The sequence below is a fragment of the Struthio camelus genome, chromosome W (genome assembly GCF_040807025.1).
Source record: "Struthio camelus isolate bStrCam1 chromosome W, bStrCam1.hap1, whole genome shotgun sequence".
In the NCBI taxonomy this organism is placed as follows: Eukaryota; Metazoa; Chordata; class Aves; order Struthioniformes; family Struthionidae; genus Struthio; species Struthio camelus.
In genome coordinates, this window is record NC_090981.1 from 57,334,264 (window position 1) to 57,350,660 (window position 16,397).

At 45.2% G+C, this 16,397-nt stretch overlaps 1 protein-coding gene and 1 long non-coding RNA gene across 2 annotated transcripts in view; both read left to right on the forward strand.

Moving 5' to 3' along the window:
- Window positions 1–10,514, forward strand: part of LOC138064270 (uncharacterized) — a 33,004-nt gene extending 22,490 nt beyond the window's left edge. Inside the window, exons 2-3 of the long non-coding RNA XR_011137542.1 lie at window positions 5,526–5,741; window positions 10,136–10,514. This is a non-coding gene — a long non-coding RNA (uncharacterized lncRNA). The remainder of the gene's footprint in view (window positions 1–5,525; window positions 5,742–10,135) is intronic.
- A 2,939-nt stretch (window positions 10,515–13,453) lies between these two features.
- LOC138064319 (collagen and calcium-binding EGF domain-containing protein 1-like) overlaps window positions 13,454–16,397 on the forward strand; it is a 107,085-nt gene continuing 104,141 nt past the window's right edge. The window contains exons 1-2 of the mRNA XM_068926273.1: window positions 13,454–13,577; window positions 13,706–13,786. Of these exons, the coding sequence (XP_068782374.1) occupies window positions 13,483–13,577; window positions 13,706–13,786 (176 nt within the window). The 5' untranslated portion in view covers window positions 13,454–13,482. The remainder of the gene's footprint in view (window positions 13,578–13,705; window positions 13,787–16,397) is intronic.

Below are 16,397 nucleotides of genomic sequence, written 5' to 3' on the forward strand. Positions count from 1 at the left end.
CTGTGTACATCCTGGGCATTTTCATGGATCCTAAGGTTTAGAATGAGAAGATTTTGGATCACACGTACTTGTAATTCAGCTCATAAATTAGCACCAGAAAACTATACTGCTTTGCTGCAATGTCTACCTGGTTGTGTTCTTGCAATGTAGTCCACAAGGGCAGGTTAATGGCAGATAGGATTGGCAGTCCACAGCTTGGAAGTTTTTCCTATTGCCTTATTCCTCTCTTCGACCTGTCCGGCTTGGCTGTGACCCAGCCGCTTTAGGCTTTTACTGGTGTGACATTCCCCCACTCACAGTCACGGGGCACACAGCTTCCCACTGTCCTCAAGGAGGCAGCTGATACTACAGAAAAAGATCATCTTGGGCTTCTCACTTTTCCTGCTCGCTCCTTGGTTAGCTCAAATTCTTAATCTTTCAAAGCAGCAAAATCCAGTAGTGTCTTTCTTGCATGATACTGAAAATGAGGGTAAAAGTGGCCGCTCGACATCTCCTGTTTATTGCACTTCTTGCCATGTTTTGACCCCTTTTAATTTTAACTCTTTTCTTTTTAAGATAGAAATGCTGAGGGAGAAAAGGGATATTGAACCAGGCCTACTCTCTTATTAATTATGAATTAAGGCTATGTTGCTGCACTAATGATGCCTCTTTTGTATGAGATATCTTTATATTTCGGAGGCCGTTACAGAACTAACTACTATGTGATCCAAAGATTACAGAAAACCTGCAACTAAGTGCTAGCTTGCAATTTATATGCAGAGTTACAAGGCGAGTTCGGGCTCTGAGCATGGGATTGGGACAACCCCTCGGTAACGTAGATCTGGCTTTTGAAACCACATTGCTTAAATAGTGTTAGAGCACATTCTGTCTTCACTCCACAGTGCCAAGGCTTTCTGGTTTTGTGTTTTGCTATTTACCTTAATGTGACATAGCTAACTGAGAACAACAACCTGACTTTGCTGTTTGCACGTGAGAGAACCTGCATATTTCCAAGAAGTTGTGATGAGAATTAATAATTATTCATATTGTGCAGATTCAGTGCTCATTTCTCCAAATGGCTGCAGATATTGTGGATGACTGGAAGAAAAAGGGAAAGGATATACGTGTACCCGCCACAAACAGGGTTGGAATGACTGAAGGCACGAAGGTCTCTGAGCCCTTTTAATGTAGACTTCTGGGAATTACAAGCCAATGGAAAAATATCTCTTCTCTTTCTGGTTTTTGCTACATTGTAACGCACAGCTATGGCTGCTCACCTCACACTCTTTAATCTCTTAAAAGACCTCCTCCGCTGATTTGGTGGGCTGTGGCATGTACAGTTAAAAGTCAACCCAACTCTCCTTTGGTAGAAGTGTGAGCGGGGGTTTTGCCATTGATTTTAGTAATGGCAGAATCCAGCCCTGGTGTTTTTCGTCTTGTTAGTAACATACTCCTTATGTCACTTCTTGCCGAAAATTTTCAATAAATCTATCAACTGCAAAATAAACATGGCCCTGAAATGCAGGGTCTGAGTGCTGGTGTGGCGGATATCACAGCTTGCCAGCTATTCATATAACTATCTGTAGGCCAGCACACAGCTTTCTTTTTAAACACCCCATGGCAGAAAGTAACACATTTTTCAGTAAAGCTCTCGAATGGAATAACGTGAAACATGCAGGGCAGTGACCGCAGCTGTTGCGGGAAGATAGATAGCAGTATGCATAATCTTGACCAGAGTGCACATTCTGGAAGTAAAACTACTTAATGTCAGGAAAGGCATGCTTGCCACTCTATATTTCAGTTATAAATGCCTAACTGTAGCTTTGGCAGCGTTTGGATGTTAGATATACCATGGGCTTTGTCAGCACAAGTTGGGGTTGCAGCACACAAGCTGAATATCCAAATTCTTATTTTACTTGGGTCGATTAAGCCTGCAGTAGGTCAGGAGTGACCGAAGAGTAAACACGTATGAACTGGTTTGTCAGTTTGTTGCACTATTAATGATTACCCGTCCTTCATTACAGAGCAGTATGAATAGCGTAGCTAGCATATCCAGCAGCTGGCTAATGAATGCATTCACTTTTGTTCAGGCTGGGTTGCCAACGGGAGAAGGTGCTGTTATAGTTATACATTAATCGTTTGTACTGCGGAGTTGCTGATGCCATCAGCTCTCGGCGAGTGAGCCCCGCCAAAGTGAGCGATTGGACGCAGCACAGAGTTGAGGCCACTTTAGGAAGCAGGGATGAGCTGCTGGCCTTGCTACGCTGGGCTCCAACCCAGTGCTGCTGCGGACAAGGAGGAAAAAACACAGCAGAGGCAGGAGGAGGCAGTGATAGGAGCGAGTGAGGAATGAGGAGGGAGACTTCAAGGATGGATGAGCGGAAAGTCCCAGTGGAAAGACACAGAGGGGAAAAAGCTTGGGGGAGCAGGCTGCGAGCCTAGGAACTAACGGCTTAGAGGCCAGGGCCGTGTCGTGCAAACTGCTTGGTCTGAGAGAAGTCCGGCCCGGCTGATGAGAGACACCGGATAGGCCCTCTCCGGATGTTTCTTCTCTTGTGGGGGAGGAAGCTGGCCAGCAACAGCAATGACTTAAACTGATGGACACACTCCTTAAAATCAGGGCAGGTACTGGATAAACAGAAGAGCCCTACAGAGCTGCCGTTTGGCTGCTCTTGTCCTGGCTTGAGACTTGAAAGAGGATCTGGAGGGATCTCTCACCAAAACAAGCAGGGGGCTTCAGAGTAGCGAGCCCATGCAGATGCATCACGCGGCTGGTTTCTGTGCTGTGCCTGCTCACTCCACGTCTGACGATCTCTTTGCTTGTAGGGGCCGCCCGACTGGGAAACGCCTTATCCCAAGTGCAATGTTTCATACATACTTTTGTAATTCATTGAAACCCCCTTTGTTCTCATGGCAAGTAGCCACCTAGATGTGTTTAATCCAAAAATAAGTGTTGTAGATTATAAATAGCTCTTGCACATACACAGAACGTATTCCAAGGAAACATTTGGATGCATTGCCTGAAGAAAGAGTCAGTAAGGGAAAAGCAGCTTGGTTCAGCTAAGTGCCAAGGCATGCACTGCTAGTTTTCCTTGTTATTAAGGAGAAATGAGTTGCTATCAGGATTGTTCACTCTTTTTTCTGCCTTTACTTTTACGGAGAAAAACTACTGACCTAACTTTGGTAGGGAATATAGCTACAGAGGGTCATAGTATTAGAATGTGTCATTTTCCAAGGTAATGAAATCATGCTCGCATGTTCAAGTCATACTCATGAAATCATGTTTGAGAAATCAGAGTAAATATGACTCAACAGATACTTATTTTCTCTTTATATCACTCTTCTTTTTTTTTTCTTGGCTGATGCATAGACCTGGAAAAGCTGCTATTTTATATATATAGTAAAAGACAAATACGGTTTGCTAGCTGCAAAGGGCCATTTGGGTTACAAGAATAGTGTAACTTAAATAATATTCCAGAGTTTTTGGTCCTTCCAAAGCTCTACTGGACATGCTGAATGCTGTTCAGGACTTTAATAGACTTCTTCCCTCTGTCTTTTGCAGGTACTTGCATCCCTATTACATATATATATTTTATATTATATATTGCAGGTTTGGGATGTAAGGTCTTTTGTTTTCAGGATAGGATGGCTTTAGCTTCCTCAGTTGCATGCAAATTCGTTTGCTTTCCTTGCAGAATTTTTCCTTAACACAATTAGTAGTCACCTGTCCCTATATTATAGCTCCTCTGCCTTATCGGTTGCAACTTGGAGTCCTCATTAATCACTCTGGCTGCTACTACTTTTCTTTAAACTTCTGACAAGGAAAATAAACAGCTGTTACTCAGCAGCCTTTGCCAGCCAAGATGCTGAGGGCCATCAACAGCATTTTAGCTGCTGTCTTGGCCACTGATGACTTCGAACACCACTTACTCCTTTCCGGAAAGGGGAAATGGAGGATGCGTTGTACTGTTGTACTTGCGTTTTAGGGCAAAATATCTTCTGCCTAGTGTATGCATCTCTGCTTATATTGGAGTGGCCTGGCATAAGCTCTGCTGTGTATCTTTCCTGTACTGGATTAATACACTACAGTACCTTATTAATTGTACTGCAGTGCCAGGAGACTGGGACGAGTTATTTTCTATGAACTGGATGCTAACAGCTAACATTGCACTCCTGTATGTTCAAAGCCAGTTCACGGACCACTCAGGTCTTTTCTCTCCTTAGAGCCTACTTGTTGAAACATCGTGCCAAGTCTTTGAGATTGTTTTAGCGTAAGTTCAATAGTAAGATGCAAACCTTAGCAAATCTGGTAAAAAAAAAAAAAAATATATATATATATATACACACACACACACACACACACACACACATATATAATATACATAAACACACACATGTATATACTATGTATATACATGTGTGTGTATATACTTGCACACATTATATATGTGATATATATGTGTGTATATGTTTTGTATATATAAATGCAACACGGATCAAGCATGCAGAGCATGTCAATACTGTGACCCAAAGGTGTGACTGCAGCTTGCACAGATACCCTCTTGATGCCTTTAAGTGAGTTTACTCATATACTGGTAACTGTACAGCCGTGGGGCTCGGTGCTGGTGATGCTGCAAGCCACCAACTGCTTTCCCCAGCCACTGTCGCCTGCGGAGCGCTGCCCATGTGGAAGTGGCAGTGTACTGTATCTGCAAGAAGCTAGTAGTAGCCAGCTTCAAACAAAGAAAAGGAGACATTTATTTGGGCAATCGAGCCAAGGAGCTCCCTGCTAAAGGATGCTGGCTTTGCTAAAAGTTCACGTGGGCTCTAGGAGCAATTGGAAGGGAAGTTTGTGGGAGGAATCCACTGAGGCTTCCTAGCTACATAGGAAGGAAGCCCATGAGTTGAGGATGGTCATATATGTTTATCATCATATGTGTTTCTACATTGCCTTATAGCCATTGGGTGACAATATGGGGCTAGGTACGGTCTGAGCTTGCACAGCCACTCTTAGGAGTTACTGTCATGTCTTTGGGTTGCAGTGTGGATATATGTATTTATAGTAGGAACAGAACTGAAGGTTTTGTCTCCAGAAACACCCTGCTCATTCTTTTAATCTAAAAGTTGCTATGAAGTTGTTAATTGCTACATATGATAACAAGAGTAGAAGCCAGACTGCAAAAGGCAGCATTGGTGCTTGTGTGAGTGTTTAAGGAATTACAGTGTGTGATGAGTTTTGAAAGTTATTCTAGCAAGATGCAAGGAATGCAGGAGATCAAGCCCCAGCTGACTGTAACATTAGAGTTCCTGCAAAGGGGTAAATATGAAAAAGGAGACGTCTCAGATTCATTGGTATAAAGCACCCATAGTTTCTTGTTGAGGCCAGTCCGTCTCTCAGTAATGGGCACTTTTAGCCTGAAGCTGGAGCGGATGTATGCTGCTTGTTTGGGGGAGAAAAGTCCTCAAGGTGAGATTTTATACTTGTCTTAACTACTAACACTTCAGTAAATGCATATTTGAATGCAGATTTTCTCCTTTTCCGGCAGGAAAATAATCTGTCCCACCATGCTCTGTTTGCTTCCTGCCTGCGCTCAACAGACTTCAAAGTCTCCCACCTGCATCGTTGATCACTGGGAATCAGCACTTTGCAAGCTCAAAAGAATGGATTATTTTTTACTGTCACTGATTTTTTCTTTCCTACAAGCGTCCCGTGCCACTGCTTTAAGCTTTTTACTTTCAGCCATCTCCTGCGGGGAATTCAGGTGAGAAGCTATATAGTTTCTCTTGAAATAGGTATTCAAAGATTACGTGATTTCTTATGCCTTTCATGCAGTCATCAGCAGAATTACACAAGCTGTGTTCACTACTGGGCATGGGAGGTGCCTGGAGAGATCTGTTTTCCACAATGAATATGTTAGAACTTATTTCTGAGTAATTTATAGGTGATTTGTTAGAGTGGTCAATCCACCTAGAAAACAGTCTTTTATCTCTGGCACAGCCAGCATGGCTTTAATGGGAAGGGACTCTTTAACTGAGACAGTTTAAAAACACTTGCCTTTTGACCCCTTTCTTTGAGATTTGATTGAATGTGTGGAGTGTTTTTGCAAGGAGTGTAGAATAAATAAGCAGTGAGTGAGCTGTCACAAGCTGTAGAGTGAAGGTCGTATTCTTCTTTTTCACTTGTGTTTTGCCAGATTAACTTCAATGAAATGGGTGACTGATCTGAATTTAGCCCATTTCTGTGATGAGTTACATGTGTTGCACCAAAGAGCAGAGCAAAACTCCAGTAAAAGCTGCCTCGTTTAGAAGGAAGTCAGGGGAAAAAGCGTATCAGTACTAATAAGGTGATAAAAACGGCATACAGGAGATGAAAAGCACAAAATATACAGTTATTTCCATGGCAGTGAAAACTGTGCACCATTAGCGTAAAGCTGTTGCTTCCACTTTCATGCCAGCTTGCTTTTCAGTTTAAATAACCTGTCTCAGTCTGTAAGCGGAGGGGTTTTATGTTTGGGTAAACTCTGTTTGCCCACTTATAAATTATAGGCAAGTAAAAACATTCTTCTGTCATTAGATTTAGAGGCAAGGGTCAGAGTGTGTGTATATGTGTGTGTGTGTCCCAACTTTCCCAAGGAGGGCAGGTGCAGCTGGCATCACAGAAGAGGGAGGAAAGGCAGATTTCAAAGTCTGTGGCGTGCCTGTACTTCTCTCAAGCCTCACTGCACCCAGCTTGGGCCATAATTACTCCAAGAAGGGCTCTGTGCCCTCTGAGAAGGCTTGAAAAACTCGGGACTCCCATCCAGTCGCATCCTTGTTAATGCATCTGTCACTCCAGTGTGCCCATGGCTCCGCGGGAGTTCGAGCCAAAGAAAATACAGCTGGGTGGAGATGCCACAGCGGGGGCATGTGTACAAAGTCTCCAGGCTGCGTTTTCTTTGGCGCAAGCTCCAAGGATGGCCGTGAGCGTAAGAGTGCGATCGCTGCTTTGGTTCCCAGTGTATCATAGCCCTTCCCCAGCTGCCTCCACGCCTTTGAATAGGGGCAGTGCCTTAAAGCAACGCTAAGGCTGGCTATGCAAAAGTGGCCCTTTCACAGGTGACATCAGCTCTGCCTGAGCTGCCTTGGATGGTGTCAAACTGTAGTCGCAATCTGGCCTCAGCATATGTGTTAAAGACTGCAGGGGACCCTGCATTGTAGGGACTAGACCACGACTGAAACCTGAGCTTGCTGCGTCTTGGTGTAGACAGACCCAGAACGGTGCAAATTTGGATTAAGTAGCTCTGGTAGAACACAATGAAATTTGCCCTGCGGCATGCAGCATTCCTTAAAGAAATCTGTATCAGGAACAAGTAGGAAACTGCAGTTATATATTCTATAGGGTGAAACATCTATTTGTATAGGTAAAATGTATATTTTACATTTTTAAAGATACCTATTTTGTGTTTCAGCACTGTGATCAGGATAAAATTTTGCCTCACAGACAGCTCTCTTAGATTCTGCCTAGACAAACCTGAGCGAAGGTGGGAAGGAAGAGATTAGGTCATTTTGGAAACAGTGTGCTGAATAGGTTCAAAGATTAAGGCCCAGACTCTTAAAGGTATTTAGACTGCAGAGGATTTGGGCCTATGTCATTTTCCTAAGGAATTTGAGACTGAGGAAATAATTGAATGCATATTCTCCACCGTTTTGCTTGCTTGCTTAATTGTATGTATGGAAACTGCATGTGCACATGTGTGTGAGCATGTTTAAAAGTACATTTTTTTGGCTGTTGCTTCATCCATTCTCTCCTGATGTCTTCCACGTATGTGGCTTGATGCCTTACTGCAACATCTGAAACTGCTGTCTTTATTGTCCTATGAACAGTATTCCATACTCCAAATAAAAGCTTGCCCATTAATCATATTTAATTAAAACAAGCAAACAAAAACTCTTAGTTTGGAAATTTTGGGTCAACACATATCTTTCCCTGAAGTCTCCTCTTGCTCACATCTTCATGTCTACTCCTTGTGCTGTGCTGTGTACTGCTTTCAGAGAACCTTCTCCCACCTTGCTGACATCAATATCCCATCCTGATCCAAAACACACGTGCTAGTTGGAGTTTCTCCATCTATGAGTGATTGTGGTCACATACATATGCAGGAATCTTCAGTGCTGCGTTTTCTTTGTGAGCAACTTGCACAATGAAACAGGGCTTCCACAGCCTTTTTATTCAAAAAAACCACCTAACATTCTGGAGAGAAAAAAAAAAAAAAAAAAAAGGAAAATTCCCGAGGGCTATCTTCCTCTGTGCTGCCACCATGGTTGAGTCTGCAAACAGAAGAATGAGTAGCCAAAGTGTAGTTTAATTTGTATCATTTCTAGTTTCCCACCTATTCTGTTGGCTTGTATGCACACATGGGAATTGCGCTGGTATTTGTATGCACTTGTGTTTAAAAAGCACTTCTTCGACCGCTGCTTGGTCAACGATCTTCTGCAGTCTGCCACACTGCCCAGGGCTTATGGAGCACAACGCTGCTATGGGAGGAGCATCGTGCGAGCGATTATTCCTTTGGGTGGAAGAGCCTGTAAATCTCAAAACTCAACCCAGAGCACAGGGACCTCGTACGAATTATCACAAGGACTAAATACAAGGGAACTGTTTATCTTGCTGTCCGTGCACTTAGAACGACAGCCAAAGCCTTGTCAAAGTAGCCGGGACTGACAAGAAGCACATACACACCTCTGAGGCCGTTGGTGACTGATAGCTGGGATGCCATGAAAGATTTTGCATTCTTCAGCTCTAATCTCTTATAACAAAATGGAATTCAAACCTAACCCTAGAGAAAATAAGTCAGCTCTGGTTAGTGTCATGTCCTGTCCCATATGTGTATCAGTATTTGTTTTTGGTGGATTAGAGCTATCGTTTACCTATTTTCTGCTTGGTCAGCAGTGCTATTGTTTTAGCTGATATTTTCAAAGGTGTTTATTTTTGCTAGTAATCTAAGATGAGCCCTGTAATTATCTGTGAAATAGAGGAAACAGTCTGCCGTAATTCCTTTCAGTAGCTGTGATGCTTTCTAGAGACAATGCCTGACAGTTTCTATTGCTTGTTTTCTGAGGCCTCTTTTTCCATGGCTACGTTAAAAAGCAGTCACATCACGTTTCAGCTACCTTGATCCAGCATTGACAGCATCTTTCCTCTTCCTCAGCATTTTTATTTAATGCCTATTTTGTGACATACGTATTGTGGCAGGTTCCAGAAGTGAGATTAGGCCTTGTAATATTAGGCAAAATAAATAAAATATTTTCACTTTCACAAACTTTATCATCTTTTCATTATGTAACGCAAGATAGCTGAAATGAAGAGATGAGAAGAGAAACCAGCTTCCCTCAGCTTTTCAGTCTTCCTTCTCCCTGCCTTTTGCTCTTTGCTACCCAAACATCTCTCTCTGCAGCTGTGATCGTACCACTAGCTTTTCAGCATCCTTTCCTGCCTCTTTTCTGCTCTGACATATGCTCTCCTGGCTGTCCTACCATGCTCTTTCTGGCTGTAATATCTGTTTATACCTGGGCACAGCCGAGTTCCCACTGTAAGTTTCCCTAACGTTTCTTCAGCTCCTTTCTATTCCTAATTTTTCCTCTGCTTCTTCCTCTTTCTTTCTTTCTATCCCTTTTCTTCCTCCTTCCTAGATCCTAGATTCCTGTCTCCAACCATAGATCATCTCTAACAGCTTCTTTCCTTTCACTCTATATCTTTGCTCTGCCTCTTTCTTCTGTGCTTCACCTGACCTTTATTGACTAGGCAAATCACCAACAGGTTAGAAAGAAATTCCACCTCTGTCTAATGGCTAATTATTCAGGAAATAATTTTTTTCTCTAGTATCTGGTTCTGGTTTTTGTCTGAGGCGAGACACTGCTCTAGATGCCTCCTGGATGTGAAGTGGTATGGAAAATTCCCACGTTACGCATGTTGGGGTGAGTGCGTAGTGGTTAAGCTCAGAGCGTGTAACAATCCCTGGAACAGCACGTTTGGAGCTGGACAGGTTCTGCTCAGGCATCCACCTTTAAAGGGATTCACAAACGGCAAATGTGAGGCCTTTGAGATCAGACAAGAAAAGTATCATAGGCCCAATGTCTTCTTTAAAAATCTCTGTTTTCTGTTTGTTTATACTTTCAGTTCTGCTCTGATCTCCCTGACCATGTGAATGCCGACAGCTGGAGACCTGGTACAGTTGCCATGAGGACACCTGATGCAAACATAATGCTGTAGTGGGATTAAGACTATTTATAAGAACTGTTTACTTGCTTTTTAGCTGAAGCAGATGGAAAATACACTGATGAAAATATCTGTTATAAGTGGATTAAGAAAATTCACAGTCTATACTGCTGAGAACTCTAGCGAAACATCTAAAAAAAGACCCCTCAAAATATGATGCTCACGTTATTTTTAAAGTTGGAGGTAAGAAGTAGGGAGAAGTAACCTTATCTCTTCAGAATCACCATTAAAATTTCAGACTTCTCTGTGCGTTTGTACAGTGCCTATTGCAAAAGGGTCTGACCGAGGCCTCTAACGGTAGCACGTTGTAACTACTCCAGGTCTCGTGAGTGCTTCATGTGTGTAAAGGTCCTCAGTGTATTCCCAAAGAGTCAGGCAGGGTTCGCCGTGCTGTCCTTGTATATCCTTCTCGTCCTGTTTTGGGGTGTGCAGAGGCTATGCCTTCCCGCTGGGGAAATTCTCTTCTGAAGGAGCCTGTTCTGATGTGAAAGTGATCCAAGTCTGTTTCTGAGATATTCCAGTTATTGGCAAAATCTAGAAAAAAGCCTTGAATTTGTATTGTTGATTTAACAACATCATTATGAATGAAATAATTGTAGGAAACAATGCCTGTTCCTACATAAACAATATGAAGATAACTGCTGATAATCACATTATTACATTGCATTCCTCATGCTTTTTTTTTTGATAGTGCTCCAAATTTTGATACACCACTAGATCAACTTTATACATGCTTGAGTTGGGCAATTCAAAACTAACATGACCCTGTACAAGGAAAAGCATCCCTTGCACGAGAAATCACTTTCTGCTTATTTACTGTATATGAAAACAGTCCAGATCTTTCCTTCCCTGAGGCGATTGGAACATTTCAATGTTTCCTTAACCACTGGCACCCTTCAACACTTTTCAGGAAGTAACCCTTGTTCTCCTAATGGCTCCAGCTGCACGGTCATTAAAGCTGAAATGAAGCTGATAAAGAAAATGATAAAACCCTCAACCTTAATGTATTCAGTAGTAATAAGGTTATGAGTTGCAAAATATGGACGTTGTTGCATGGTGCTGTTTAACCCCTCTTTTCTATCTTTTATTGATCACGCTTAAATTCTTTCATGTATGAAACTTCAGGGCCTGCTTTGGCAAAGAGCTAAGTACATGATTAGCTTTACCCGCAAGTAGTCTTGTTTAAGTTAACAAGACTTATTTGTCTTAGTTAAATGAAGACCATATGTAAACTGCTGTAATATTTTTAATTAAAAAGATAGTACAGCATGCAGATAGTACAATATTATGTGGGTGGCAGGCCTTAAAGAGAAGGTGGGGAGCGGAGCTAAGCAATTCGGGTATCAAATCAGATCTGTAAGGAATGGCAAAAGATATGGATAAAGGTTTTAAAAAACATGCTTATCCCCGGGCTCTGTAGTAATCTTTTAAAAATCAGAGTCCTTCCCAAGTCATGACACTTGGTTCTAGACTGGAAATCATCCAAAGGTTTTCAGCTCTGTGCTCCAGTATGATTCAATTGCTAAAAAAAGAAAAAAAAAATTTGGAGGGAATGTGACCACTTTGGGAACATAGTAAATTAAATCCTTAATTATCTATAGACAGACATCACAGGGGTTACAGCAGTGCAAACCTCTCATTTTAGACTTTGTTACTGGATACTTTCCACTTTGGCAGGGAGGGTAAAGAACATTATGCGGAGACAGGTGTCTCCAAAGCTCTAGGATCCAAGCACCCAGGTCCTGCTTTTGTTCCCGATTATCTCAGTATCAGCAGTGTCTGTGTGAGAGACGGAGAGCTTAACCCTGCGAGAAACACACACAGCTTTCACTGGCTTCAAGCAAGCAAGTCCTGTCTTTGCTTACTCATTATTTGTATAGAGGAAAAGAGGTAACTATGAAGGAATAAACGTTTAAATCAGCATCTCAATACTGAATGGAAAAACAAGTGAAAAAAAACAATCTGCCCTGCAGAGCACAGCTTCCTTGCTGAAATAGAACGAATATACAGTGGCACCTAGAGCAGAGAAATACCTTGAATTTGGCAGTTCACAGTGCAGGCAGCAGACCATAGTGACAGCAGGTGCTCAGCATGTCAAGGAAAACTTCCGAGAAACCCCAAAACTTTCTGAGTAACGGTCCATCTACCACTAGCCTTCTCCTGAGTACTGGATAACCTACCAAAAGGGTTAATAGCTTAATCACAACTAATTTGTATATGCGATTCTGCATTTTTTTAACTCTCTGGGTCTTCATATTACAGATTGGGGAAACTCAGGCATGGAGGGGTGAAGCGATTTGTTCAAATGCTGCCAGTGACAGAGCCAAAAATAGAAGTCAGGTTGCTCAAGTCCTCTTACACCCTTTTATTACTTTTGCAGGGGTTGCATAGGAGTTACAGTGCGTTACAATTCATACCTCTCTTTTTTGGGGGGGAGGGGGTAAAACGAGGTTATTTATACTATAGGTGAAAGTGCTAGTAAGGCTAAGTCACAGACCCTTAATTCTCCAAACCCTTTCATGTTTACAGGAGGTTATGTGGTGATTAAAACGAATGCATTGGCTGAACACTTTGCAAAGGTATTATCTTTTTTGCAGGTTTCTTCCCCCTGGTCCCAGACAGTTTAACCATGAGAACAGGATATGATACAACAAGCCAGACCTGATGCGCTACTTTATCAAAGTCTGTTGTCGTTGATCTCCTTTTTATGAATGGCGGGGAAGCGGCAGCCGTACACAAGGATAAACAACGGTTGCAGCAGAGATGCTTTGAACTGCTCTGTTCCTTTGGGAAAGAGATTTAAGATAAAGCTGAATCTGGAAAGCATCAGTGATGGTGCACCGAGCGCCGCTTGTCACCCCGACGGTTTAGGACCTTTCCCTTTCCATCACTTTCTGCCTCGTGGGGCTGGGGAGGGGGGCACAGGTCCTGCCCCGCGCCGCGCCGCGGGCGCCCCGCACATCTGCCGCGACTCCGCCACATCTGGATGCAGCACCCCGGCTCCGCCCGCCCCAGCGCGCCCGCCTTTCCCGGGACTCCCCCCCCCCCCCCAACCCCCGCCATCCACCCCGGCCCGGCGCGGGCCACATCTGCCGGCACATCTGGGCGGGCGCGGCCCCTCCCCGCGGGCACATCTGGCGGCGGCGGGGGGCGGCCCCGCGCGGGGCGGGAGGAGCGGCGGCCGGCGCAGCCCCGCCGCCGGCCGGGGCGGGCAGAGCCGGCGCGGCGCGCAGGGGAGAGGCGGCCCGATGGGGCGGCCGGCCCGCAGCCTGGCCCCGCTCCTGCTGCTCCTGGCGCTGGGGCACGCCTGGACCTACCGGGAGGAGCCCCAGGACGGCGACAGGTGGGTCCCCCGGTGCCGGCGCCGTTGCCCTCCCACCGGCTTCTGTTTTCCTGCGTGTTCCTTCCATTCACCACCTTCTTTTTCTTTCCTTCCTTTTTTTTTTTTTTCCCCGTTTCGCCTTCTCGCAGGGAGGTTTGCTCCGAGAACAAAATCGCCACCACCCGCTACCCCTGCCTGAAGCCCACGGGCGAGCTCACCACCTGCTTCAGGTGAGCGCTGGGAGCGCGGCGCGGACGCGTGGGCAGCGCGGCGGGCGGCACGCGTGTCCGCGGCGGCAGCGGCCGGGCGCTGTGCCCGAGGCGAGAGTGCGTGGGGGGACACGCGTGTCCGCGGCTCTCGGCGGTAGCAGCTGGGCGCTGTGCCCGCGAGGGCCGGGGCCATCTCCTGCCATCTGCCTCTGCCCTGCCGGCGGAGGGCTGCGGCCGGCTGCCCCGGCGTTGCCTTTACAGTCCCTGCAGCATGCAGCAACGCTGCCGGCATCTCTGGTGGCTTTTGCCCCAGTGAAAGGTTTTAGTAACTGAGCTGCAAATGTCTCTTCGACAAAGGCTTCGCTGGAGAGGATGTGTGTGTGTTCGTGGGTTGCCTTATTTGAGCTGTCAGTTAGTGATGCCTCTGAGAGAGGCTTCCTCTCACCTGGATGGATACATCCAGGAGTACATTGGAGCTGCAGCTGCACTGGTTACAGTATAATCAGTGAAATCAGCTGGATTTGTCCTATCCAAAAGACGTTTACTTTTAGGTGGGTGAATCATACCCTCAGAATGAGTAACTTTTTCAGCGACCAGCTTGGAGGGAGACTTCAGCGCAGGCCTCTCAAACTAAGACAGATGAATCCAACCCTGAGTTTTCATTTTTCAGCTGTGTATTTGAGAAATATCATCTGTTTTCAGAAGAATTTTAAAGCTGTTTAAATGGTGACAAATGTCCCAGAACACTTGACAGTAGATGTGCTTTTTGAGAAATGTACACAAAGAACAAGCACACGCATATCACTTTACTGATGTGCTCTGATTATTCCCATCCCCGAAAGACATGTTTAATCTATGAAAGTTGCTTCTTGGGAGAGGTCACCTTGTGGAGGCAGCTGTGCTCTGTGTGTGTATGCATGCAAGCATGTGTGTGAAGCCATTGCATATATCAAAAATGTGATAAAGCACATTGATGCTCATGAAAAGTTTTACAGAAATCAACAAATGAGAGACATTTAAAAGCTGGTCTTAACTGAGAGACACTTAAAGGCTGCTCCTTTATTCTTTTCTCCCCCCCCCCCCCCCCCCAACTTCTATCAGGGAAACTTTTCATTTCTATCCACTGCGTTTTCTGTTTGGCATAGACATTTGAGCAACACGAAAACACAGCGCAGCAGGGTGCTGCCTCACTCACACCTGGGGCTCATTCACACTCTCGGCTAGCTGGGCAGCCACTGCCAAATGCAAAGGTGTCATGCTGCTATCCAGTTCTCAGCAGGGGTAGCATCCTTATGTGCCCTGTGAAGGGTTACGTGGGGACTAGAGACCTTCCTGGCTTCCCTCACCCTTGCTGCTAAATCCCACTCTCTCCCTGCTTGTCCTGTGAAGGTAGAGCAGGTTTTAGGCAGCTCTGCAGCATGCAGAAGCACGCAGCATGCTTTGGAGAGAGGCGGTGTGTAAGGCTTGGAGAGGAGGGGTGCTCTTGGGGGAAACCTCCAGCCCGTCTCTGGTTCGGGAGCAGGGCACGGGGGTGGATGAGGCTGCTCTGAGAGAAGGCAGAGAGTTATTGAAGGAGAAAGGCAGGAGGGCAGAGGTGGAAGGAGCCGTACAAAGACGGTGCGCATGTGCCCTTCCCGTTAGTTATGTCCTTACTGCTGCCTGTTCCCAGATCTGTCCTAGCAAAGTGCTTCTGCTTTTGTGTGTGAGATGAAGACTTTGCAGGCTCTGCTGGCTGCTGTGGGTCACCGTGCAAAGACAGCAGGAATCTGTCCAGCTGCCAAGTCCCCCTTGTACTGTCTTTCATCTTCGCTGAGGTACTGCTGACCTTTGGGCTCCGGTTCTGCTGAGCCTTCCTCCTCCCTGGCTCTCCCCTCTTCCCTGCTCTGAAGCAGCATTGACCATCCCCAACTGAGAATTAGGGTCTCCAAATCAGGGGCTGCCCTCCAACTCAGGGTTTTTTGGGTGATGTTTTCAAATTTGTCTATAACTATGACTGCTAGGACTGCTTTGATTTAAAAAGACAAAATCCATTTCCATGTAATAGCATGTTTTCAAGGGCTAAGGATCCAAGTCAAAGCATGCCACGAGATTTGTGGTACCTTCACAAGAGCAGGCAGCTAAGGCTGGGGTGAGGAGCACCACAGGAATGGGGCAGCATCTCTGCAATGACGGTACGCAGTTTGTCAGACTTGTCGGGCACTGATTTTGCGCGGAGAACGTATCTGTGCTGCTAAATACGCTCCTCTGAGGTCCATGGTGCTCTGGCAGGGACCAGCTGCAGCAGCCACCTGTCGTGGTGAAGCTGAAGGTGAAGAGTATCCCAATGGCTCCTGGTGGCCAGGTGTACCTCCAGCAGACACTTGAGCGTAACCTCCACAGGACACATCTGCATTTAGGATTCGTTGATATTTCTAGGCTGATGTTGATATATTTCTGTAGTAACAAGGTGGCAGGAAGCACATGCCATTGTCAGCTAAGCCTGTGGTATCTCAAGGCAGGTTTCGCTTCACAGGACATTCAGGTACTTTGGGATCCAGTTGTCAAGTTTGGAATGACAGCAAACATTTTGAAAACTTCAGATGGAAAGGAAACTCAAAAGGACTGTGTTTTTGGAAAATTTTCACTTCACATT